Source organism: Molossus molossus, unplaced genomic scaffold, assembly GCF_014108415.1.
Source record: "Molossus molossus isolate mMolMol1 unplaced genomic scaffold, mMolMol1.p scaffold_m16_p_10, whole genome shotgun sequence".
NCBI lineage: Eukaryota > Metazoa > Chordata > Mammalia > Chiroptera > Molossidae > Molossus > Molossus molossus.
The window spans coordinates 88984832-89011095 of record NW_023425345.1 but is presented as its reverse complement, the minus strand read 5'-3'; the positions used below and the strand labels follow the sequence as shown (position 1 = coordinate 89011095).

General features: G+C 40.3%; 1 protein-coding gene, 1 long non-coding RNA gene and 1 other non-coding gene across 8 annotated transcripts; 2 read left to right on the top strand and 1 right to left on the bottom strand.

Moving 5' to 3' along the window:
• Positions 1–491: 491 nt before the first annotated feature.
• Positions 492–16562, bottom strand: NUDT4 (nudix hydrolase 4). Of its 6 annotated transcripts, XM_036251220.1 has the most exons (7): positions 12014–13317; positions 11272–11333; positions 9599–9704; positions 7347–7457; positions 6186–6230; positions 3813–3900; positions 2866–3267 (listed from the first exon to the last, which is right to left on the bottom strand). In XM_036251220.1, exons 3-7 carry the CDS (start codon positions 9602–9604, stop codon positions 3065–3067), a joined length of 453 nt encoding a protein of 150 aa, XP_036107113.1. In that variant the 5' UTR covers positions 9605–9704; positions 11272–11333; positions 12014–13317; the 3' UTR covers positions 2866–3064. The 6 variants fall into 6 exon arrangements, with proteins under 6 accessions (XP_036107110.1, XP_036107111.1, XP_036107112.1 ...); XM_036251222.1 differs by lacking the exon at positions 9599–9704 and having other exon boundaries at positions 12014–13316; XM_036251217.1 differs by lacking the exons at positions 9599–9704; positions 11272–11333; positions 12014–13317 and adding an exon at positions 16104–16562 and having other exon boundaries at positions 492–3267.
• A 158-nt stretch (positions 16563–16720) lies between these two features.
• Positions 16721–25550, top strand: LOC118624415. The gene is made up of 3 exons (XR_004958360.1): positions 16721–17001; positions 18991–19155; positions 24927–25550. It is a non-coding gene; the product is annotated as an uncharacterized LOC118624415 (long non-coding RNA).
• LOC118624779 lies at positions 22276–22382 on the top strand. Its single transcript, XR_004958451.1, has one exon. It is a non-coding gene; the product is annotated as a U6 spliceosomal RNA (small nuclear RNA).
• Positions 25551–26264: the final 714 nt, after the last annotated feature.

Sequence of the window (26264 nt, the reverse complement as noted above, 5' to 3'; positions counted from 1 at the left end):
TACTTCTACAAATTCTTTAAGAGACCTGTAGAGAATTCTTGTATTTCAATGTGAAAACAATACTGGAAAATGCTGAGCTTTCTCTTCCTACAATTTAAATGAGATTTGAGTAGAACTTTTATGTTAGGATTCTAAGTTGGTCTTGGGTAAACTATTTTGGGGAAAGATTATGGCAGGCAGGGTACCTGTAACCAGTTACCTCTTGAAAATTATTGAAATACTACTAAAACCCCGTTGGGGCAGGGGAGCAGTCAGTGCTACATAAGACATCCACAGCTGTGCACCGTTAGACTACTATCTCAAGATGGAAAATGTCCTTTGGGAGAATAATGGCAACATCTTTTTGGTAACCAGTTAATTCCACTAGTGATGATCATAAATGGGAAGTGTATAAATGTACTACTACTGAGATAACATATAAAGAGTCATGTTACTGAGGAACACCAGACACGTTTTCACTTAGGTGGTATTGTTTAACAACAACAACAAAAAAGATAATTTATTTCCATTTTTATTTGATGTTTCCAAATATAAAAAAAGTCAAGATTCTTACACCATTATCTCAATGAGACCATGCAAAGCAATTCAAGTGTATACAACAATCACCCCCCTTCAGTTTTGCTGCTTTATACAACTGTGTCACTGGAAAACTGAATGGCATGTGTCGGGTTGGAAAATTTCACCCATTTACAAAACAAAAACAAAAACAGAAAAACCAACATGCAGGATAGTTGCTACTTTGTAAGTCAATTTACAAACTTGTTATTTAGGAGGCACATGGGACTGAAAACTTGAGCTGTCCAATTTTATCCAACGACCCCACAGAAAGCACAATGACAGTCCCAACACTCTACTCTTTGGAGGGTTGAGACAGTAGACACTTGTTATCTGTAGTAGATTCAGCTGCTGAGCCTGAAAATGTAGGCTTTTTCTCTGAACAGAAATAAATCCTTAGGGCTCTTCTAATTTGCTAGGCTGGGTTCCAGTAGAATAGTGAAGAGCCAGCCAGCCCCTCGTTTGAAATCCAAAGTGTGACCACTGTCAATATCCTGTTGCATTATACAAATTTCTGTTAGTTGCATAGACTAAAGACAGTTGGTTTGCTAAATGGCACTGAAGAAATCCTTACTCGAGTGGCACTACTTCATCCAAATGTTTCTGACCAAAGAAAATTATACAACAATATTTATAGGCTCACTTTAAAGAGATGGCTGACATTAATACTGTACATATTTTACAGGTCAAATACATAGTCTAAGAGTTTATAAAATAAGTTCATGCATTGTTAACTCCTAAGAATGTCATGTACAAGATACCCACCCCCCAAGTACTGTGACAGCATTTCAGGTGGACACAGTCTTATATACAAGAACAATCTAGTTTCTCTGCTGTGTTAATATGTAATTTAAAGAAACTTCAGAGATTACTGAGAACAAAAATCTTAGTCCATTGAAGATTGATAGAAAGTGTCAATCTGTGGAATTTAAAATGTTTTTAAACACCCAGAATATATAACCTCTGTACAAAGAAAACTATAAAAATTCTGGTTATCGCGTTTGATCACACTACATAATTTAGAATGAAATGTCATTGTTTACTCATTCCTTCGACAGCATTAATTTGTGAACTAACGTTTACATCTAGTTCAGATGCATTTATGGCACAAGATCTCATTTTTTAAAGTGGCACCGATTTTCCTCAAGTGTAACAGCACTCTATTTTTAGCAGCAATTTTATTTTTAAAGGTTAACAATTTGTAGAACAAATGTATAACTATACTTATTTTCTACTTTACACTCACCAGTTACAGTATTTACAAAAGGCTAATGTCTACATACAGAATGTCCTTGCCCTCATCCCCTATTCCACATATATTCAAAGGTTTTCCCTCCTACCTCATTTCTGGCCTGTTTGGGGAAGTACAGGAGTTTCAGACAAGGTACTTATGTATTTTAGATATTAAAGACAAGTATAAGACAAAATATTAGTTCAGGTATGTTTCAGTGCCCCAAAAAGTTAGTTATATGATAAATAGTACCTATTGACAATCTATAAAAGATGAGGCCTTCTAAAGGTGCCCTAACAATCTAAGTCTGTAACAGCTGAACAGCAAGAAGGCCATTTTATCTGAGAAGCAGTCATCACTGACTGGCATTTGAGGTTAGACTCCAATCCTAGGTGTGGTTATTGGTAACCAACAAGTTTAACTGGAGAGATGTCACTAAATTCCAAAACTGAAAATATATTTTTAAAAAGCAATATATATTGAGGGAAACTTGGTTCTCAGGTATTGGGTGTAAAGAGAGATTATGAATAAAGGGAATTGGCAACTGTGGGTGCTGCTTAAGTTCCATGAATGCAAATTTCATGATAAGATAGTGTATTTGCTACACGCAGTCTGCTTACAATAACACCTCCCTAAAAACTGCCAACTCTGCTGAGTTAAAATTTTGTGTTAAAGGTTTGGTTACTGAGGAACGGGAATTATGCCAGTGACATGACACCAGCTATGAAAATGGAGGTGAATGAGTTGACAAGTTCCTGAAAATAGCAAATTAGGTCCTTGGTCAAAATATTATTGCACCATATATAAATAGCCCAAATGTGGAATTTATGAATTAAAATTGTGATCCTATGAAACAAGTTTTTCTTTAATATCAAGAATTGTTTTTTAAATTCCCACAATGCTGTGAATGAGAAAACAATTTAGGGGGTGTGAAACATACCCACCAGTAAGGTGATGTGACAGAAACCACAGATTGACATCAAATGGACAAAAATCTGAAAAAAATGACAACCAAAATAACACGGGAGGGTGGGGTTGGGGTGGGGGGGACAATTAAGGCATCTAAAAAAAATTCCACATGGCTTTGGCTTATTAAAATATTTTACACTATTAAAAAAAAATATTTGAAAGCATCTGAAAAACATGCAAATTGTTTGAAAACCTTGCATGGCAAATTCAGACAGTTTGCAAGCGTCATTCAGATGTTTGCCAAGGAAAATAAAGAAGCCTCTCTCCCCATGAAATTGCACATGGTGGGAGATGACCTCCCCATTCTCTCTATCTTATAGTGGATGGCAAGCCAGAGGTCTGTGCAGCAGTTACAAACAAGGTGTTGTTATCTGGAATTGAAGGGACTGTGGAATTTCCATTGGACGGAGAACAACCCAGCTTTAGTTTTTCCAGATACTCTGCATGTACAGGCTTATGGCACTGGAGAACTTTGATGGCGTCTTCCACTTTGAACCACTCTCTCTTCCTTCCTAGAAAATAGTAATGACAGCGGTCACTATACAGTAAAGTCAAGTTTAAAAAGTAAGCCATACTCTGACACCAATGCTCCTTACTCTTTACTCACAAATCACTATTTTTTGGAATGGCTTAGATAATGATATGTTAAATAATTTTAAAAGAACTCAAATGTGGAAATATACATATATTTTTTTATCTTCACTGAGGCCATTTTTGCATTTATCCTCAGAGCGGGAGGGAAAAAGGGAGGAAGAGAGAGAAACATCGATGTGCGAGAGACACATCGAGTGGCTGCCATCCACAGGACCCCAACTGGGGCGGGGACAAACTGCAACCGAGGTACGTGCCCTTAGCGGGAACCGAACCCGGGACTCTCCGGTCCACGGGCCGACGCTCTAACCGCTGAGCCAAACTGGCCAGGGCAATGTGGAAATATATTTTGATCTTCCCTTCTCTGAATGAAAGGTAACCAAAAATAATTTAAGTCGAAAAATGGATATAAGTATGCAGTATTTGAATTAAGAGAATTCTGATAGGAAAAGGAAAGGCAACTTACCTATATTAACAGAATCTTCCCAATCTTCTAATATTTCGGTGACAGTAAGAACATAAACATACGTTCTGTGTTTCCGGTCTTGGTTCTGCTTGAATATAAAAAGGAAAGCATTTTAATCTACAGGAGCTAGTCATATACTTACTTTTAAGGGAAAAAATTCAGTTGTGGCATACTGCTGATTAGCTTAGCCTATCTGCCAACATAGGTAAGTATAATCATTTGTACAATCCAGCAGAGAAGTGAGTTTATGTAAGAAAATATTTAAAATGGTGAAATGAACTCCCAATACTAAACTTTTAGCACTCTGATTTCTGTTCATCAGGTACGTAACTGTCATAGAGAAAATCTTAAGATTGGAATGGAATCTATTGTAGAAGAACTGCATTTCTGTCATTTTTAAGGTCCTATTCCCTGGGACGAATCCTGAAAGCCTTTCAACACCATGGAAAACTGCTTTTCTCAGAACCTGCACAACAGTATTCCCAGTTAGTTCAGAACATTGCCCTTAGAGGTTTCCAAGACACACACCACAGTCCTACTAACCTAGACTAGGGCTTCTCAACCTTTGTCACCCATTACATCACCCGGGTGAATGGTTTTTTGAGACACCAATTTCAGTTAGTTTGAGATGAGGCCTAAATATTGATATTTAAAAAGCTTCCAGATGAACTATGAATAGCCAGGGTTGAGAAAGCCCAAGTTAATCCAATTGCAGAACATTCTTTTTAGTCTTATATTCAGACTCAATTTTACCCGTATTAAACTACCACCTAGTCTTGTTTCTAGGTTCAAAAGTAAACACAAGTTGGCCTTAAGAAAGGGGGCTCACCTTCATCTCTGTTAAAGTTAGCCTTGTTCGGTGTAGTCTAAGACTATACATAATTGCCCTCATTTTTTCTACAACCTGAGGAATCCACTCATTCAAACAGTGTACTTTGTCTTTGGGAAGGAATAAAAATAGCAATAAAGTAGAGGCATCTCTCACTTAAACATCTTATCTCTATGCTTGGCAAATCAATCTTTATCATGCTACGTTCACAAATGCATTGAAATCACCAGGATGAATGAGTAGGGCAATTCTGATTTTCTCTTATATTTTCTAAGGGGAAAGTGACACTGATTACCATTTTCTGTTCAAATTCTACAAAATTTACATTGTACTCTATGAAAATTAAATAGTAAAAGCATTTGAAACTATTACCTTCCCATGTTATGTAAGCTTTATTTATAATGTGAGAAGTTTTCTTTAAAAATCTTGTCAGCGTACCGATAAATGTGCTATTTATACCATGGCTACTCAGAATTAGAGAAAACTCCAGTATGTTTTTTAGTTTAACCAGGAGATGGTGCTATTTAACTGGGTAAAGCAAGTTCTGAATTACGGTCAAGTTTGAACAGTATCTTAAAAACTTGACTCTTATTCTGGGAATCAATTCTACCAAGTGCTGTACAATCAGATTTTTTTCTGAATTCCTGTAAAAAGGCTTAAAAATATAATGTATATGGATCTATCAAAAGGACTAAGCTAACCTTTAAACAGTATCTTGAAAATGTACCTGGTATACTATGTATCTAGGCCTGAATCTTGGGTAAATTTTTATTTGAGAATAGCCTGGATCTTGTGACTTGACCTCTTTTCTCCCTACCGTCCAAAGACTACCATTTCCAAATTTCCTCCCCACAAATTCCATTCTGCATTCAGTAATAAGGGATTATACAGACAAGAATTCTATGGTTTTAGTATCTATTCTATGTATCTGAGCATTGTATCCTCATAAAGCAGTTCAGGAGTCATTATGTATATCATCTAATGTTATCTGCTGAAAGTAAGGGTACATTTTCCAGACAGTATCCACAAGAGACTTAAGCCCTTAGGTGTTACTGAGGATACTGTATCTCCTAAAAAGCCTACACCTAAACAGTATCTAGTGAACCAAGAGGTAACGCTTTCTCCCTCAACTCCATTGTATTCATGTGGAAGTAATTACTACTGTAATAATGCTGTATATAACTGACGGTACAGGAAAGGTTACTTTTTACTTCCTTCCCTCCTAATTCTTATGACTTAGTTGCCTACTGATAAGTCTCAGAGGAATGTCTAGTGTAGAGTGCTACCAGATTATCTGGCTGGTTAGGAAGGAATGATTAATTCTCTTATCAACAAACCAAAGATTACTTTTTTTTGGGAGAGAGAGACATCTACATGAGAGAGAAACGTCGACTGGTTGCCTCACACGTGCGCCCCAATCAGGGATTGAACCTACAATCTGGGTATTGCCTGACCAGGAAACGACCTGCCACCTTTAGGTGCACGGGATGACACTCCAACTGAGCCACACAAGCCAGGGCCCAAGGATTACTTTTGTAACTCACCTCAAATATGCCCAGGAGTCTGCCTAATTTCCCTCTGACTCCAGCCTATTGATAAAAGATGAAATGTAAAAATATTATTTTCATAACAAAACTGGTAAAATTACTTTCGGACTAATTTAATTACTTTACATCTAAACACAAGCAAGAGGCCCTCCCATATTAAGCCTGCTTCTGTGACCTTTTTTTTTTGGCTGTGCTTAGATTCATGCCCTGTGTTTTGCTATATCATGACTTTATTTGCTCCACACATGCAACTTCCTGTTGATCAGACTTATGTCATTTATTTTTATGAGATGGCAAGGACTGACCAAAAATTAACTTCCTACAAATCTGGGATAAACTTCCTGAATGAAAACAGACTTTTCTCTGTGAACTGGTAAATAATCTTCCCTCTTCTTCCTTAAAGGCCGATATCGTCCTTTATCCACACACCTCAGAAGGTACAGTTCTTTCTATATGCTCCCTTCTACTGCAGAGTCCTCACTATGCTTACCAAGTAAAACGCTGACTGGCACTTCAGTGTGCTCCCCTGCCCCATTCAAATCTATACTGAGAACTAACAGACTGGTACATGCTTGTCTTCTCTATTTCAAATGTGTTCTTCCCTCAGGAAGCCACTCAAGACCTATCTCTATGAAACGTCTCCAACCACATACCAAGGCCCAAGGAGGGCTTTGGCATTCCCTCCCATCTACACTCTAACTGCTGTTCTGTGTGCTTCGGTGCATGTGTGTGTGCCACATTTATTGGACTTTCAGACAAAACAAGTAAAAAGCAATTTGTTTGTTATTCATTTGAAAACTCATAGCACGTGGTTAACATCTCTGTATGTTTCTGCTCAGTGTTAACACTAATCTTACTTTGGGCAAGGCCATCATGTTATATATAGTGATCACTGATCAATTATTGTTGTGCAATGCCATGTTCCACGTTGATTTTATCAGGTAGAAAAAAATATCTGCTTAGCAAAATTCTAGATATAATCATGTGCTTAACAGTGTTAAACTAGGTAACAAAACAATCACCCACGTGACCTGCCCTCTTGCCTTCTCCTCAGTGTATGTAACAAAGTGCCTTGTTTGTGAACCAGAAGACTGTCCTGTGAAGCCTCAAAATACAGTCTGTATGAAAAGAGAAAATACAAACTACTGTTCACCTCACCTCTTCATAAACCTCCCTCACAGCAGCACCACCAGGCTCCTCCTCAGGCTCCATTCCTCCTCCTGGGACAATCCACTGGTCTGGGTACCGACTGCTGCTCACCAACAGCACCTGTAAGACCCACCGTCACCATACAGTCCCAGCCTAAGCAGCAATATCCATATCAGCAATATTCTCACTCCTTTATAACTGTAAATCTCCTAGATTAACCCACTTTTAAATGTCATTAAAATTATTGGGGGTACACATTATACCACAAAATAGTATACAGCCTTTGTAAATACGGTCTCTGTGAATTCAGAATTCAACAGTAACATGGTCTCATCACTAAATAATTCTTACCCAACTAAATCATTTAAACTACCAGATTCAATTGGTAAAACTCTCTAATTCTTAGATATTAACAAAGGATAAAACAGCGACTTAGTTTTTTAGCCCCAGAGCTGTATGCACTGAGGTTTGTGGTTAGATCCATTATTCTTAGTTACAGAATCTTATTCTTCCAAATTTAAGGATATGTAATCATAGGCAGGTCATCCTGTTCCTTCATCTATAAAATGTAAGAATATTCAAAAGAAAACAGATGTTGTGAGAAAGAAATAGGGAAATTCATGTAAAGCCAATGCTGGGCACATAAAGAATTCTTGTTATCTTTATACTTAAGGTACCCTTTCATAATCTTAACCTATAAAAATTAGCAAAAGTTGCTCCATTTTGATAATAGGCAGCTTTAATGTATGATTTAGCAAAGGGTTGTCAAGCTCTATTTTTGCATAGTTTGTGAGCTAAAAATGGTTTTTATATTTTTAAATTATATGACATTCAAATTTAAAGTCATAAGTAAAATTTTATGAAAATCCAGTCACACCCATTCATTTTTTATATATTGTCTGAATGTTATCGTGCTACAACTAGAGTTGAGTAGCAGTGACAGAGATTATATGGCCTGCAAAGCCTAAAATATTATCTGGCCCTTTACAGGAAAAGTCTGCGGACCTCGATCAAGAACAATTACGCTTGAAATATACAAACACAAATAACTATTATCACAGAGTATCCTAGAGGCTATTTTAACTGTACCCGAAACCAGTATTACATATCCATTTTATAAATGAAAATTTCTGGGCTAGGTTAGGTTAAAATTCACCCAAGTTAAAAAAAAAAAAAAAAAAGTCTCTGATAAATAACCAAATGACGTTTATGAAGATAACAGATGTCTTAATCAAACCTGAACAATAATATTTGTAGAATTACCTTGGTGTATTCCCTTCAAGTAAATAGTTTTCACCAGATAAATCAATCAATGTAGAGCAAAGTCTAACACCCCCCCCCCCCCCCCCCCCCCCGCGGGTCCTGACTTTTTGACATGCATGCCAGTAGTTCTATCTGCCCAGCTCCATCCCTCCTGCCAGAGGAACTGCTGGTCGGAAGAGTTCACAGACAGCACAGGATTCACCTCCCACTTGAGTAATCTGCCAGGAACTCAACCTGCCCCAACTGGAAAGTTCCAGGCTGACAGCAGTTTGGCAACTCCCAGCTTTCTCTCAAAACCTCTAAAATGTTGAAGTAGAAGGTATGCTAATACCTATTCAGGCACATAACCTCAACTTGAAAAAAGCAGACAGCTTTGCCTATGGACACACCATCACCACAGAACAATGATCAATTAATGCTCAAGGGGCCTGAACATTGTTTCTCTCATTCTTGATCTGGATAGGACTCTACTGCTCCCACCAGCATCATTCTTTCAAGTAACTAATTGACGGAACAGTGGCAAATCCAGAGAGTACTGTAAATTAACACAATGGTTGACAAAGCCTTAGGTAAAGTACTAAGGGCTGATGCGAAGGTACCACCAAGTCCAAATACAGCAGTCTGGGTGAAATAAAATGTAAGGTCTTAAATTTAAGCTTTCTTAAGTATTAGTAAATAGGGCTTACATATCAAAATTGGAAACTCAAGAGCCAGAATAAGCAAATCTAGCAAGAATCTATGGCATTCAAAAGCTTTGGCCCTATATCAAGGCTGGCAAATGAATGTACACTTTTAAGTTAAAACAAAAATGCTTAAGGTACACAAACGTCGTATCTTGCAACAAGGGAAAAGTAAATGGTAATTACTGGTCCTGACTGCAGAGTTGGAGGACTCTATTCGTGGTCACTAGGTGTGGGTTAGGGATAATCTGGTTTCTACTGCCCAGATGAAATTCTTACTACACAATTCTATGCTCGCTAAACAACCTCCTTGATTACCTTCATAATGGGACAGAATGGTGCAGGTGGCTAGCCACCAGAAAAGTACATCTTCAGTGAGTAACTAGGCAGGTTCAAAACTATACATATTCATAATGTTTGAGTCCTGAAAAATAAAATTCAGTGTCATGTATCTAGGTCAATGACTGTTATATTCCCATTTGTCCAAGATAAGAGCTAAATTATGTAAGGTTAATAATGTTGTAAAACCCATTAGTATAGTCTGCTTCTGCTTTCCTGAAACTGACACTCAGGCTTCCAATTTAATACTGAATCTTTATCTGCAGGACTTCATTAACATATGACTAAACTTTTCTTGCAAAGTCAGTGACATGGAACCCCTGCATGGTTCAACATCTCCCTTCATAATTACTATTTAGAAAGCATTCAAGAAAACAGATCCAACAAATGATTTAACTGAAACCAAGAACCTAATGTGTTTTGACATTCTAAATGATTAAGTTGGATCAAACCATTAACTTGAAATGCATCTTTCCAAAAAATGATAAATTTATTTTTTTCATTTATCTTCAGACAGAGAGGGAGGGAGGGAGGAACATCGATGTGAGAGAGACACACTGACTGGTTGCCACCCACACAACCCCAACCGGGGCAGGGGACGAAATGCAACCAAGGTACATGTCCTTAGCGGGAATTGAACCCAGCACTCCCAGGTCCCCGGTCCAATGCTCTAACCGCTGAGCCAAACCAGCCAGAGCCAAAAAATGATCAATTTAAATAAGTAATTAATACCTGTGTACAGAAATGAGCAATGTCTGAACTATAAGCTTAAGCGATTTGATTAGACTTTGGTGATGGTAGAGATTTGAAAACCAGCATGTTTCATTAAGTACTTGCCTACTTATCTTCAGTACTTCATTCGAAGTTCAGATGAGGTCATGGCCACATTTATGTGTGGAACAGACGGCAGGGGAGGGTGGTAATGAAAGAGCAAGAACTGAGGGATAGACTTCATAGACAAGAGTAGACAAAGCTATGGCATAGGTCTGCTGGGGCAGAAGAAATGATTCTGAGTAGTGTAAGCAGAGACAAGGGCAATTAAAACCCTTCCAACATACTGGAAGAACCTAAGCCTATATAAAACCACAACCCAAAGTGTTATTATTCAATAGTCTCTCCCCCAAAGCCATCTAAACATTTTTAGAACATCCTCAGTCTACTAGGATCTATAATATAGTGCCAGCATGCTAACTTAATGCTATGAAAACAGTATTACTGAAGTAACAAAGGCTATAAAAGCGTATTCAGTAAGGACACACCAACAGTTAACAAAACCATACATGGTCATACATAGATTTTAAATTCCTTTCCAACTACCTTTCTGGGTACATTAGACTTTATATATACAAAAAGATGACTTTAGTGACAAGACAAGAGATGAAAGTAGGCATTCAATGTTCTGAATAAGCCAGAGCTGAGACCAAAGAAAAGATTTATAAAGAGGAGGCTAGTTAACCCACCAGACTGCAGAATTAGATTTGACTCACACTCAAACTCCAAAGCCAATGCTGTTCGAGTGCTGAAAAGTGAAGATATTTTTCTTCTTCGACCCAACCTGACCACCCTTCATATAAGTATTCCTTCTACTCTACTAACGGACCTTACCCCTCTTTCCATATATTGGATGATTATCAGAATAAAACACCATTTACCTGGCACTTGAAAAGTCATTTCTCGCACTTGTCTTTTTCTTAGATACTAAGGTTTTAAACATCTGAAATAGAAATATTTCTCATTTTAAGTAGTGATAGTGTTCAGCTTGGAAATAGTCCTCAGTCTGTGAATTAAAATGATTGATATTATAGATTCTATACCCTACACTGCCCAACAAATTCTTCTCACTGGGGAAATATAAGAGCATATAAACCAAAAATGCTGTTTAAATTCTCTTCAATTCAGTTATACCTTCAGAGGCTGGAGGTACATGGTATAGTTAGCCCCCTACAGCCAGTGGCCCCAAATTGCCCTTTGTGTTTCACTTTTTACCCTTAAAACTGCCCTGACCAAGGCCTGCCTCTAGAGATGACCACTTCTTTCCCAGTAAAAACAAAGCTATCCAGAGAACCTCAAGTAGTCCCTAAATCTAAGAATGAAGAGTTTCATTTTCTGAATTGTAGTATTTTGAAGCTGTTTTGAGGTGCTTGTTTTTTCTTCCCCCATTATCATAAAGTAGGATCGCATAAACTACCACAGTTTAGCTATTTCAAAGGCATTTAGCCAAAATCAGGCCAGCAGCATATTAGAAACACCCACTAAGAACACAGACATTTTAAAAGTTCACAGGTTACAACAATGGTTATTATATCCACTTATCAGCCACCCACTGCTATTATTAAGCCTTGATGATATACCAAGATCCTAAGAAAAAGAAACACGTAAATTCTACAGAAGTACCTTCCCTTGAAGTGCATGGTTGAGTGGCCTAAGACATCCTTCTTTAGGTTTGGGAGGTCTGGTTGTGTGTGACATTTGCCTTTGTTTAGAAGAGGCTACCTTTGGATATTTATTTCATTTTGATGAAAGTGGTCTCCATTTGAACCAGGTTATCTTCAAGGATTTAGATCTCTGAGGAAGTATGAGCCCCAGAATATACGTCTGAAAAGGTGGACTACCTGATGATTCTACGTGTAAAAATGCTAGTAGAGATTTAATGGCACTTTTAAAAAATATTCCTTTTAAATCGATTTTTTTAGAGAGCAAGGAAGGGAGAGGTAGAGAGAGAGAACACATCGATGTGAGAGGAAAACATCAATTGGCTGCCTCCTGCACACCCCTACTAAGGATCAAGCCCACAATCCAGGCAAGTGCTCTGACCGGAACTGAACCATCAACCTCTCCGTGCATGGGAGGACACCCAGCCATCGAAGCCACACTGGCCAGGGCTGTACTACTATTTCTTATTGGAATGATTTTTATTAGAGCTCTGGCTTTAGAGTTCCATGGGCTTTGAGACTACTTTTCCCATAAGCCTTAGTTTCAGTGCATGATTTTATAGAACTCAGACATTTTCTCACTCTCAACTGTGCCAGGATCAAGTCATTTCTAATCCTCCCTTTAGCACTTTATCCTATTTTGCTGCCAGATCATTCTCAAACTTTAATACATCTAAAATCTAAATGTTACTTGTTTGAAACTAAAAGTTCCTTTCTTGCCTAGAAAATCTTCAGGCTTAGACTTAAGGTGCTCTGTTTTTCAACTATTATTTGTCCTATGCTGACCTAAACTGCAGCCCAACCAGACCAGAGCAATAACCAAGTCTTGCTCTGAGATGCTTGGTTCTCCCTTACCCACTCACTGAAATCCAACTCCAAATGACTCACACTGTATCTTAACCCTGGAGCAGCCGATGGCACCTTCACCTTACTTTTCCCTTTAATCAGTCATTTATCTAACCTCCTGCTTCAGAATATGTTCCTTAGGAGCTGACACTTTTCATGTTTGCCCTGTTAAAACTATCAAATACGTAAATATGTTCAAAGGAATGCATTTTTACATTTTGTGAATGCATGCCCTTTCATTGCACAAGCATAGTATCCCAGCTACTGTATGGGACATGCAATTGTGGGCTTGTCCAGAACCCCAACTGCCAAAACTTAGGGTGTTTCCACACAGAAGTAACTAGCTGAAGAGAGGATAATCAAATGAACTTAGATTTAGAAGAAAAGAACCTGGGCTCAAAATGATCTGCCAGCTTCTGTGACCTTGATAAGTTATTTCTGCTGCCCAATGTCTTCCTAAACAAATGCTAATGCTTATTACTTAGCTCATACAGCAGAAAAACCTAAAATCGGAAAATATATAAACCCACTCTAAAATAATATAGACTTTTTGTCACAACAACCTTCTTCCCTACAACCTGTTCAAAAGTAAGGGTGGGGGGGAGCGAGCTGGGGGAAAAAAAAAAGTAAGGGCTACTGAGGACTCCCTTCAGTACAGGGCCAGCCAGGTCACTGCACTACATAGGGGTCAAACAGCAATCACTACTTTATTTTAACTTACATTCTATGAACATTTCATTCTAAAATAAAGCATATACTCAAATCTAATCAGGATCTAAGTGCTGTTAACCCAGTAGGGGGAAATGAAATCTCACCTGTTAATTACAGAGAGGTGGGTTCAGGCTGGTTTGTATCCTACCCTTGGAAAGCAAGCTAGCAATGTCATTTCAACCGAACGGGAAAATTTCATAGCAAAACACCAAAATGTCCAGGAAAGCTAACTAATAGGGTTCATTCTATAATTATTGTATAATGGGAGAAGCCTCCAACTATACCCAACTACAGAAATGAAGATGATCCTGAAGTGCTAAACCAAACATTAAAAGTGGCCGAGCATTTCAGAGAATTCAGAGCCTTCCTTCAGAGCATATTCTCTAACAAACTGATTCATTTGGTTTCTCAATTCGGAGATTACCAGGTTTACAAAGTTTTATGTAATGGATTTATCTAACAAAGTCTCCAAACCCTGCTCCTTACTTCATTTTATCTAATGGCACTAGTCTCTTGACTCAACTAGAGGCTAGTCATTTAGCATGTTGTGTGATTACAGTAGAAATAATTTCCCAGCACGAAAAGAACTCATTTATCTGCAAAAGCAATTTCTGAAGTTCTCAGACTTTGCTTTATCATTCACACAATACAGGCCATTTCAATTTCCTCCCATTTCCCATACTTTCCCCTGGGAGCTTGTGTTTTACAAAGCCTGGATTCCAAGTTCACGTTATGGCAACACTTCAAAGTCACTACTTTCAGAAAGGCCTCCAAGCTCAGCCTCACAAAATCTCACTCATTCAGCAAATAGTGTGCACCCAATTGCTATGGGCTGGGCTCTGTGCCAACAGCCCAGCATCAGGAGCAGGGACCAGAGAGAGACTCTACCATTTCTTAATTATATCATTATGTCAGTACTTATGCTCTGCAACTGTCTCCTTACCTAAACCAGCACTAAAAGGATTAAATGTAACAAAGTGAAAGGTCTTCAGGCCCTCACATGTAAGCACTCAACTAAAAATGTGACTATACTATAGTGAGTGTGACAGATAAGATCTCTCACCTATATTGATCACTTTGGGCTACTATGCTTTGTCCTCATGTGGGCCTTCTAATCTTTTTTAATTTATTATTTTTTAATGCATTTCATGCTTGTTGACTTTGTTACTTTGTAAATGTTTAACACCTTTCCCCTTCTACTTTCCAGCCTCCTATGTGGGCCTAGATAAGAGATACAGACCAATTTCTTCTGAAAATGTAGGTTTCACACTTAAAGACCTCCAAGTGAGCATCGATCATCACTAAAAAGCTTGGTTTCTTGGAAGAAAAAAAAAAGTTGGAAGTGCACCATTTTGAAGCATTTTGATTTTTGTTAGCATGCTAGGAACTGAGCGTACACTGTCATACTCAGCGTTAACTACAGGAACTAGCAATAAGGAAGCCATTAAATTCCCATCTCCAGCTCTAGCCTGGTATTTTATTATACACAGTTGGTTATGGAAGCAGAACTAAGAATGTTTTTGTCCCCCCTGTCTAAATCATTTTAGGAGTGGCAATGCCAAAAGAGTTTCATTGGCTACCAATCAACTATTATTGCCCTAAGCAAATTAAAAGTGAGCCATTTTTAAATTAAGTAGATATAATTGAAATAAGTAAAAACTGCTCTCCAGAGAAACCTCACGGGCCTCTATCAATCCAATGCAGTCGGGTAAATTACAGCTTGCCTTCTCTTAGAACACGGCAGCCCCTCTCCAGATGTCAAACCAAACACAGCAAAGTAAAGAAGCTTTGATAAATATGCGGAGAGCCAGAGATCACCGTCTGGCAACGGCAACTTTGCCCACCTCTAGTTCACCTCTCTTCCGGCGTTATTCCACATGTTTCACTAACCATTTTTCTACCATCAAAAAACTTGAAAAAAAAAAAAAAGTAAAAATTCAAGTATAATTATGACAAGTGCGCATGAGTTCAACGAGCCACTGAAAAGTGGGACCAACAGAACGAGACCGAATGGGATTTTATTTTAAAGCACGGGGGCTGTCTGGCTGATCCCCAACCCAGCCTTGATTTAATACGGAACCGCAAACTGTTGTGATACAGAAGGAGAATGTGAGAGGCAGAAGGGCCAGAGCTGCAGCCCTCACGCCATTTCTACTCCCTCCATTAACACTCAAGATTTATCTGGCTTCACGCTCAGTTCGCACGTTAAGATGGTGACTGGCGCGACCTACACGGCAGGAGCCTTCCCGGGGGCCAGGAGGTGTCGCGGCCTCCGGTCCTCCCCACGTCCCAGAGGGAGAACGGTAGGCTGGGCGAGCCCCTTTGTCTCTTCTATCAACCCGGAGAAAGAAAGGAAGGAAGGAGGGAGGAGGGGGCTAATCCCTCCCAGCCGGGCCATCAGACGGAGGGTCGGGCGGGGCAGGGAAGGGCCGGGGCCAGCACCCCCTACGCGCCCCGGCGCCCCGCGGAGGGCCGTGCGCGCCGGCCTCCCTCACCTCGTCCTCCTGCTCGCTCCGGAAGCACAGGCACGCCGCCCGCTTCTTGAAGCCCTCGCGGTCATAGGTCCGCGTCTGGTTGGGCTTGAACTTCATCATAGAGGCGGGTTCTTGCTGCCGCGGCTGCTCCAGACGCCGCTGCGGTGGCCCGGCCGCCGCCACCCCGCCGGGGAGTGGGGGCAAGTCGGGCGCAGGGGTGTCGGGAGGCGAGGCGGCGGCGCGGGGACGGGCAGCGAGGCCGGTCAGTCCGGAGCCGGCGGCCGCTCCGACGCGGGGACGGGCGCGAGCGCCGGTCACTGGAGCTAGGGTGCCGGGGAGGAAGCGCCGCCTCTGCTCGGGCGTCCGCCGCTCTCCATGGAGCCCGCCACCCTCTCGCCTCCGCTCCCTCCGGTCGCCGCCGCCGCCACCACGGGAAGCGCGAGGCTCGAGGATCGCACCACGAGGAGTCAGTTGCGAAGACTCGCACAGACTGGCTAGCAGCACCGCCCCCTCCGCCCCTGTTTAAGTGAGCCCGCGCATGCTCCGCCCCCGCGCTCCGCCCTGCGCGCGCCAACGCGCCTGCGTGCCTGGACCGTTGCGGCGGGGGCGGGAGGGCGGGGAGGCGGGGCCGGGGCTTCGGCCGCCGGGTGTCTCAGCTTCTGCAGGGTGCTCCCGCCGAGCACGGGATGGCAGTGCCCGATGAAATGCCAGTGAGTGGAAAGAAGCTGGGACCCTTTCCTTCCACCCTGTTTATCAGCCCTGCGACTGCCTTGGGGCGGACCTTAGGTACCCTGCTTGAGAGGGGCTCTAACTACACGCATCCTCAGCAGAGTTGCACCCTGGAGGCATCGCTGTGGTTGCAGTCTCCTCAGTGACTAGATGGGTCCAGAATTCGCCAGTAAAATGAAGGCCTGAAAAGGTGAAAACGTTGGTTAAGAGGTTTTATTGTTTGTTTTCCAGAAGAAAGGGATATATATATGAGCTGACTCTTGAAACAATACAAACGACTCGTCATATATTTTTTTGAATGTCAAGCTTAGACAATTCTTCAGATAACCTGTCCCCCTCTGATCCACCCTCCAGAATGTATTCCTTAATGCTGGCGATGGCTAATGTTTACTAAGTGGTTTTCTTGTGTGTATTATGCTAAGTAACAAGCACAGCTACATACTGGGGCCACAACACTAAATATAGTGGGATGTCTGCTATTTGAGAGCTTCCAGTCTCCCAGGGACTTGAGACAAACAACCTTTATATTTCAGAGTGTCACACAGGGGCTGAGATAGGAGCCAAGAGGCCTGGTGTTAACGAAGCTAATCCACTTCATCCTGCCGTTTCTCAGAGGCCCAGGCTGCTTAGGTCCAGGCAGCCAGGCACCTCTGAATGTTCGTTTTTCATTCCTGGAGGGCCTACTGTGTGCCAGACACTGACATCTAAAACCAGCTTCCACCCTTCCAGGATCTTAGGCACCTGAGAGCAGATATGATATATTAAACAATCATACAAGTACATGTAAAACTACAAATGTGATCAGGTTGAAGGTGGTAGAGAGTCATGTGACCAGATCTGCATGTCAGGAAAGGCTTCCTGAGGCAGCCTGGCTGTAGCTGAGGGCTGGAGGAGGAGGAACTAAGTAGACCAAAGAGAGCCTGGGGAACTTTCAGGGCTGAGCGAACTGGGACTTATGCAAAGTCCAGTGGAGGAGAGTGAGGGGAGTTTGTAGAAATGAAAGAAAAAGTCAGCAGACAGGATGGGGAGAGCTAGGGTCCACTTCTGGGTGTGAGGCCTGACCATTCAGAACCTAGAGGCTCTTAGAGATCTTGGAGCAGTGTATTGGTCTGTCTTTCTGTTCTAGGCTCCGACCTCCTTTAAGTTCAGGACTGCAGCACTAACTCAGTTTCTTACCCCTTTGTAAAATGAGTTAATATTGAATAAGTGATTTAAGAAATGAAGTTTTACAAACAGAGCACTGTTCGAAATCTTATTAAGTCTGTGCAGACATTTTCTAAGCCTTAGCTTGCTTATTTTCTTTCTTTTGGTACGTGCCCCGAGCGGAAACCGAACCCGGGACTCTCTGGTCCACAGGCCGACACACCAACGCCTGAGCCAAACTGGCCAGGGCAAGCCTTAGCTTTCTTACAGAAGCCACTGAAATTTATTTTCAGATTTACAAACAGGGTCAGAACACGTCTAGCTAGGGACTCTGGCACGGCTAATGTGCAAATGATTCTTTTTAGATAATTGGTTCCAACTGATAAAGTAATTAATCTCCATAATCCTTTTTTTTTAAATCCTCACCCAAAGATATTTTTCCATTTATTTTCAGACAGAGTGGGAGGGGAGAGAGAGGGAAACTTCAATGTGAGAGAGACAATTAATTTGTTGCCTCCCGCACAACCCTGACAAGGACTGGGGACCGAACTGCAACCTAGGTATGTGCTCTTGCCCGGAATCAAACTCTTCGGTCCACAGGCTGATGCTCCAACCACTGAGCCAAATTGGCCAGGGCTCACCATAATCTTTTTTTTTTAATCCTCACCTGAGGACATTTTTGCATTTATCTTCAGACAGAGCAGGAGGGAGAGAGGGAGGAGAGAGAGAGAGAGAGAGAGAGAGAGAGAGAGAGAGAGAAACATCTACGTGAGAAAGACACATCAAGTGGTTGCCACCCAAGGGACAAACTGCAACGGATGTATATGCCCCTAGTGGGAACCGAACCCGGGACTCTCTGGTCCATGGGCCAATGCTCTAACTACTGAGCCAAACCGGCCACGACTCACCATAGTCTTTTTAAGTGACAGAGAAGATTAAGTTTCTCCTTAAAGCTCTTCAAAGTTCTGGCTTCTAGTTAACATTCAATAAATATTAGTTGGTTGACTGTTGGTTCACTCAAGTCTTTCCCATTTAGTAATTACAGGAGGTGAGGCACGAATCAGGATTAATTGAGAAGGAAAGAGGAAGATGCCTGGAGCCAACTCCATGAGGGGAGGAAGAGCAGCAGCATCAGTGAGCATGAGCACGGGGCCACTTGCTTCATGTTCCATTGGATGTCTTGAAAAGATCCTGAGTTCAGGTCCCACATGTACCAATTTCTATAAGTAGCTTTTCTCACCTCTCAAATGGTGTATGATTTATACCATCTGGTATAAGAAAGAACACAGTGGGTGTGAAAGTGCTTTAAAAAGATTAAACATTTAAAGGAACATAAGATGTTATCAACAAGGACATTTTCATTGGAGACCTCTCCTCCTCCTCCCTTTCCTCAAGGAGTAGCGAGAGGAATAATGGAGAAGACCAGGTGCTTGAGCAGGGCAATGCATTTTCACATGGTGAGGAAGGAGGTCTTAATTTAAAAGGAATTCTGAAACAAATGATTTAAACTGCAGAATGTTTTGATACTATGAATAACCACTACCCCCTTCCACTTTTTTGTTGATTAATTTATTAGATTTTTGCAATTATTTGAGAGGGACCCAACAGAAAAGGAAACTTGTGTGACCAAAATGAGAAAATAGAGAAAGGCCGAATTATAAATGCTAGGTCTTCATTTTCCTGTGTCAGTTCCCTGCTTAGTATTGTCAAACACACATTATGGATAAAAAATGTGCTTAGGCACTTTCCAAAGCTTAGATCATATCCAACCAGATCACAGTTGAGACTGACATAGACTCAAGCTTGTTTTTTCTCTCCAGGGCTGGTAAGGACTAGGTTACATCAGACGATTCCCTTGGGATCAGAGTCCAATTTCAGGTCAATCAATCTCTGTTGTTTTATCTAGAACTTAATATATACAGAGTCATTTCTTGTACTATTTTCAAATATTTGGAACCTCAGCAAGGGAAACAGTTTAACAGTGCCCATTCAGGATACTTCTTTTCCCAAGTTCCTTTTAACAACATAGAGTATCTGGGAGTCGCTGTAACAGGCATACATACAGGGTGCTTTCTGCCTTCTTTTGTAACTGACTCATAATGTTACCATAAAGTAAGTTCCTTCTCATGGTAAAACTGATGATGACAAATGATTTCTTCCTTCCTTCCTTCCTTTCCTCTTTCTCTGTCTCTTTCTTTTTGTTAATTCTCACCTGAGGATATTTTCCCATTGATTTTTAGATAGAGTGGAAGGAAGGGAGGGAGAGAGAGAGAGAGACAGAGACAGAGACAGAGACAGAGTCATCGATAGGTTTCTTCCTGCATGACCTCAACCTGCAACCCTTCTACCCTTTGACCTTGACCCTTCATCCTAATGCTTTTAACTGCTGAGCCAAACCAGCCAGGGATCTTTTTATGTCTTTCTAATGATAATAACAGCTAGTCATTGCTGAATTAGCAAGTGCTGGGTGCTTTTAAATATTTTTTCACGATCTCATTTGAATGATCCAACAGCAGTCCTATGAGGCAGCTACTGTTCATTGTTCCCATTTTACAGGCAAAGAAACTGGACAGCGTTCTCTTTTTGCAGCCCACATTCTTAACCCCTGCACTGTGTTACTGCGAGCCCCTCCTGCTGCTTCTGTTACATGGCAATTTTATTGTGTATGCGTATGTATTATTGTTTGTATTGTGTCGTACTCTTTTTTTTTTTATCCTCACCTGAGGATATTTTTCCATTTTTTGTACAGATAGAGTGGGAGGGAGAGAGAGGAAGGGAGAGAGAGAGAGAAACATCGACGTGAAGGGACACATCGAGTGGCTGCCACCCGCACGACCAACCAGGGCCGGGGACAAACTGCAACCGAAGTACATGCCCTTAGCGGGAACCGAACCCGGGTCTCTCCAGACCGCAGGCCGACGCTCTAACCGCTGAGCCAAACTGGCCAGGGCTTGTGTTGTACTCTTAACACCAGGGTTTCAGAAGTGAAAAGGGGGGTTTTGTTTAAGGTGCAATCCTTAAGAGACATTCCTTACGGTGAGAGTCTTAATTAAATTTCTATCAGCTAAAGTGATTTTTTTTCTTATACCAAAGGCACAGACTAGAATGGAGTAAGCAATGTTTGAAAAAATTTAAAAGCCTTAAATTAAATTAAAGCTATATGATTAAAAGTCCGAAACAGGATTCATCAGTTCAACCAGCATTTGCAAAACTTTCAAAGCAGACTGTTTGACCCTGGCCAGTGTGGCTCAGAGGTTAGAGCGTTGGGTTCCATTCCTGGTCCAGGGCATGTACCTACCTGGGTTGCAGGTTAGATCCCTGGCCCTGGTCAGGCACATTCAGGAGGTAACCAGTCATGTCTCTCTCACATCAATGTTTCTCTTTCTCTCTCTTTCTCTTCCCCTTCCTCCCTTCCACTCTCTCTAAAATCAATGGAAAAAATATCCTTTGGTGAGGATTAACAACAACAAAAATATTTAAAAGCAGACTGATTTGGCCATTTTTAAACTTCTCTTTCATCTTAATGAATAATTTTCAGATTTACAACTCATTTTCTATTTCCTCAATTTCTGTTTACTGCAGAGCATTTTGTATGCAATTCTCTGGGGCTAATAAAACTGTTTACCAGGGAGCACAGTTCTTCCTTCCCTTCTTTATCATTCGGGGAAAGGTGTGTGTTAAGTGGTTATCTCTTTGGCAAAGGCAATGACTTGACATTTCACCAGCTTCTTCAGGACAGCAATTTACGCTCCTGTTTCATCCGGAGAGGGTTGCTTTTGCTACATATTCTGCAGTTTGGTTTGAGAATAAAGACTAGGGGGAAAAAAAATGTTTGTCCATAAGATATGTTAATCAATTACAATGTCTAGACCTTGTTTTGATCTAGATTCAAACAAATAAAAAGGATATTTATAAGACAATTAGAGAATGTGAACACTGACTGAATATTTTATATTAAGCAACTCTTGTTACTTCTTTTTGGGGTTGAGATGATGTCTGTAAAGGGGATTGCTTACCTCTTAGAGATATTTACTGAAATATTAAGAGCTGAAGTGATATGATGCCTGAGATTTCCTTCAAAATAATCTGGATCGTCGGAGCAGGCAAGATGCGTGGGAGTGTGGAGGAAACGAGATAGCTATGAGTTGATTGTTATTGAAGTTGTAAGCAATTAGGAAAATTGGAGAAAAAAAGAAGAGAAATGTTCCACATTTTATGGGGGCATGGGAATGAATCTTCTCACTGTTAGACTATGAGTTGTACACAGTCATGATACAAGCATTAGAGTCTAGAAAGGTTGGAATAATAAAAAATGCAGTTTGTGCTCGCTTCGGCAGCACACACACTGACATTGGACCGATACAGAGAAGATTAGCACGGTCCCTGCGCAAGGATGACACGCACGCTCGTGAAGCGTTCCATGTTTTTCTAAAAATGCAGTTTGTGAATTATACAATGTTTTTATAAAATATAAAAATAAAACATAAATATGAAAATCACTAACCGATTCCTAAAGTTTTAACCAATATTATTACATTTCTTAACAGTCATTTCTACGTGAAAATGTAATGGTGATTGATATGTTTATTAGCATTCACCCTTGTCTGGTTAAAGTGTCATTCTTGTAACTAGCCCCAGGAGGGCAGAGAGCTGGGTGATCCAGTGACACTTCTGTGTTCCCACTGAGTTTTAGGCTGTGAGACAGTCCATAGATACTTGGTGCTGATTTCTTCTCCTGACATAGTAAATATAGTATATCATGTATCATATTCTTCCTCTAGAGCAAATGCAAATACAGCCTTCCTCCCTCCCTCTCTTTCTCTCACTATTTATACTAATTTTTAAATCTCCTTGATTTTTGCTTCTTTTTTGTTTTCGGTTTGTGGACTTCAGGTGCTAAGGATTGAGTTGATTGTATTTCTTCAGGTAAACGTATACATTTTTTCTCATATGTTATTGCAAACTATATATTGTTTTATGTGAATGTATTTTTAACTTATGCAAATGATAGTTACATTTCTTATTTTCATCACCCAACGAGTAAAACAAGTTTAATTATTTCCCATAAATTCTGTTTCCTAGTTAATTAAATTGGCTTTTCCTTTCCTCAGTAAAGGATTCACCAATAGAAGGGAAAAAAAGAAATACATAGTCAAATAAAGATGGAGTATTACTTAATTGTTCCCAAGTGCTTAAGTTCCCATTAAAATATTACAAGAATCCCATCTTCTTTGTAATGGCAGTAAAACATTACTCAAAGCACCACTTGTTAGAATTAGAAAAAGAACTTGCATCAACCTTTTGTTTTTTTCAGATGTAGGTTAGGAGGATTTTTTCTTCTATGTTCAGAAGTTAAAAGGGCCTTTATACAGAGGTTAGAGAGGTAGGTGCTCACTGCTGAGGTTTAGACAACATTAGAAGCAACCACTTAGAAGCACACAAAGTAACATGGATTAAAAACAAAAAGCAACATGGATAGATATTAAAGACAGAATTCTTTTGTGAAACTCAAGATGGAGAATAAGATATGTAATCATCAATTGCATGAGTTCAAAATACATTTACATAAAGCAATACATAGTTTGCAATAATATATAATAACAAACACGCATTTTTTACTCAGAAGAGTGGCTTCTATTGGGGGTGGGGGAAATTTTGAATAGGTTATGAGTTCCAAGGGACAGACATAAATGAATGGTGCCTCCCAAGGACCAATGATAAGAATGTGCCTTCTTAGTCTGTTCAGGCTGCTACAACAGAACACCTTAAATTGTTGGCTTATAAACAATAGACATTTATTTCTCACAGTTCTGGAGATTGGAAAATCCAAGGTCAAGGTGCCAGCAGATTTGTTATCTGGTGAGAACTTGCTTCATAGATACTTCCTGGTCCTCTGTGTCCTCATTTGGCAGAGGGTAAGGGAGCTCACCCTAATCTCTTATAACAGCACTAATCCCATTCATGATGGTAGAGGCCTCATGACCTAATCACTTTGTGAAGGCCCAGCTCCTAATACCATCACATTGGGGGTTAGGATTTAATGTGAATTTTGGGGGGACACAAACATTCAGGCTACAGCAGGTACCTACAGAAAGGACTTCAGAATTTCTCTTTAGGTGGGATTCAGGGCTGATGATCTGTTTGGGAGAGGGGACTTTTCGAAGCAGAGTTTTTATAGCATTTGACATAATATTGAGAAAACATCAATTGTATAAAAAAAAAAAAAAAGCAGTGTGGCTGCTTTAGTGAGCATTAGTGGCAGTTTGTGGATCCTCTTGGACTACCTGTTCTGCTGCCTCCAGCTAGATCACATCTGGCAGGGTTTTAGGCCAAGGATGGACATGGTAGGGTGGGTCAGGTAGATTTCACAAATCAGTCCCACAACTTAGGAACTGTAGGGCATCTTAGAGATCATAGTTAAATCCACAGCTAAAATTCATAATTTACAAACAACCTCTTTCTCTGGCTCTTAACCTCTTTGGCTAAGTCCTGAGTCAAGACTCAGTTTAGAGACGCTTCCTCTGGGAGGCGCTACTTACCCCTCTGCAGTCTGATCAAGGCCCCCCATTTAGGTACCCTGTACTTTCTCCACGGTCGCACTTACCACTTGGTATTGCCACTGCTCTTTCATTGTATTTCTTGTTGGTGTTGCTCCCAAGGGACTCCAAATATTTGAGGTCAGGGTCTCTGTTGTTTCCAGGGACAAGTGTAAGGCCTGCACATAGCCATTGTCAAAAAAATATCAACTGAATGAAGAAATGCACTTGAAGAAAATCTGAGGCAGAATCTTTAAGTGTCGGGTGAATTTAGTAGGGGACAATGGACTAGGTGTCTGACAAGGACCAGCAGTGACAACAAAACTAACAAAGCAGAAAACATCACGGGAATGATAACAAAATATAAAGAATAAGAATGATAGCTAGCCTTTACTGAGTGTTTCCCAGGTGACACTGTGTTCTCCGTACTTTACAGATATGCACCCACTTATTCTTCATCACCATTTCCACTTTACAAAAGAGAACACCGAAGCACGGAGGAGTTGAGTATCTCGTTCAGTTCACAAACCTAGAAGGTGGCAGTGGAGCCAGGAGTGGAACTCAGGTGGTCAGGATCCAGAAGTCCAATGATCATCACAGAGACAAGCACCGGTGGCAGAGCTAACAACTGGAAGACATGATAGCAGTCTCCGATGGATGTCTTCCCTTCCGCTGGGGTCCAGGCCACAAATAGATGTAGAGGCTGGCAGGTGAATTCGCAGCCAGAGCTCAAAAGTGTGTAGGCCTGGGCCAAAGTCCTAGGCGATCTGGAAGTTTCTCTTACCCTGAAAGATAGAATTAAGTCTTTGAATGCACAACAGGTTTTTTGTTTTGTTTTTGTTTTTTATAAAAGTACAGTCATACTTAAAGGAAAGAGCTTCTAGAAATCGAACAATTATGAATGAAAAAAGACTAGAAATTTTCACTAAAGTATTGACAATTGAGTATCTTTAGTGCTAGAAATGTGGGTGATTTAAAATGTTTTATGTAGCCCTGGCCAGGTAGCTCACTTGGTTAAAGCATCTCCTGACACAGCAAGGTTGCAGGTTCGATCCCTGGGCAGGGCATATACAAGAAGTTACCAATAAATGCATAAGTAAATGAAATAACAAATCCATATTTCTCTCTCTTTCTTTCTTCCTCCCAATCAATCAATAAAAAAATTAAAAAATAAATAAAAATAAAATTTTTATGTATGCTTTTCTATACTTTTCAATGTTTCTACAATGTACACTTATTATTTTGATGATTTTAAAATTTATGTTTAAATTGAATTTATTGGGGTGACATTGGTTAATAAAATTATATAGGTTTCAGGTATACAATTCTATAAAACATCATCTGTATACTGTGTGTTCACCACTCCGATTTTGGTGATTTTTTTTTAGAAGGAAAATCTTGGAAGTGATAAAGACATGCACTAGCTTTTCTCAAACCCCACTAAGGCTTTATTACTACGCCTGTCTGTAGTGACTAACACAGAGTGGGTCTTTGGACTTTTCTGAATGTTCAGAGTCTTATTTGGTCAGGATTAGGAAAAAAATCATAGAATTTTATTAATTTAGTTCTGGCTAGCTGAGTTTGCCTCTTTCTCCCTTCTAAAGTTGAAAGGAAGTTATTCATTGGTAGGTATAAAAATTGACCCTAGAGACATATAGATGTACACCGTGTAGTTTTTTAAAAAAAATTACACTATAGGTTACTACTAGTAGAAGACTCTCAAAAGGGGTCTCTAAGGAATTATGAGCCTCTTGAAATTATATGCAGATTTTGT

Excerpts from the sequence above, each read along its gene's own strand:
- NUDT4 (XM_036251217.1), bottom strand. The coding sequence starts at position 16,202 with ATGATGAAGTTCAAGCCCAACCAGACGCGGACCTATGACCGCGAGGGC. Across the intron at positions 6,231-7,346 it reads TGAGGGAGGTTTATGAAGAG|GCTGGAGTCAGAGGGAAATT; the intron begins GTGAGGTGAACA and ends TTTTATCAATAG. Across the intron at positions 3,268-3,812 it reads GGAAGATTCTGTTAATATAG|GAAGGAAGAGAGAGTGGTTC; the intron begins GTAAGTTGCCTT and ends ACTATTTTCTAG.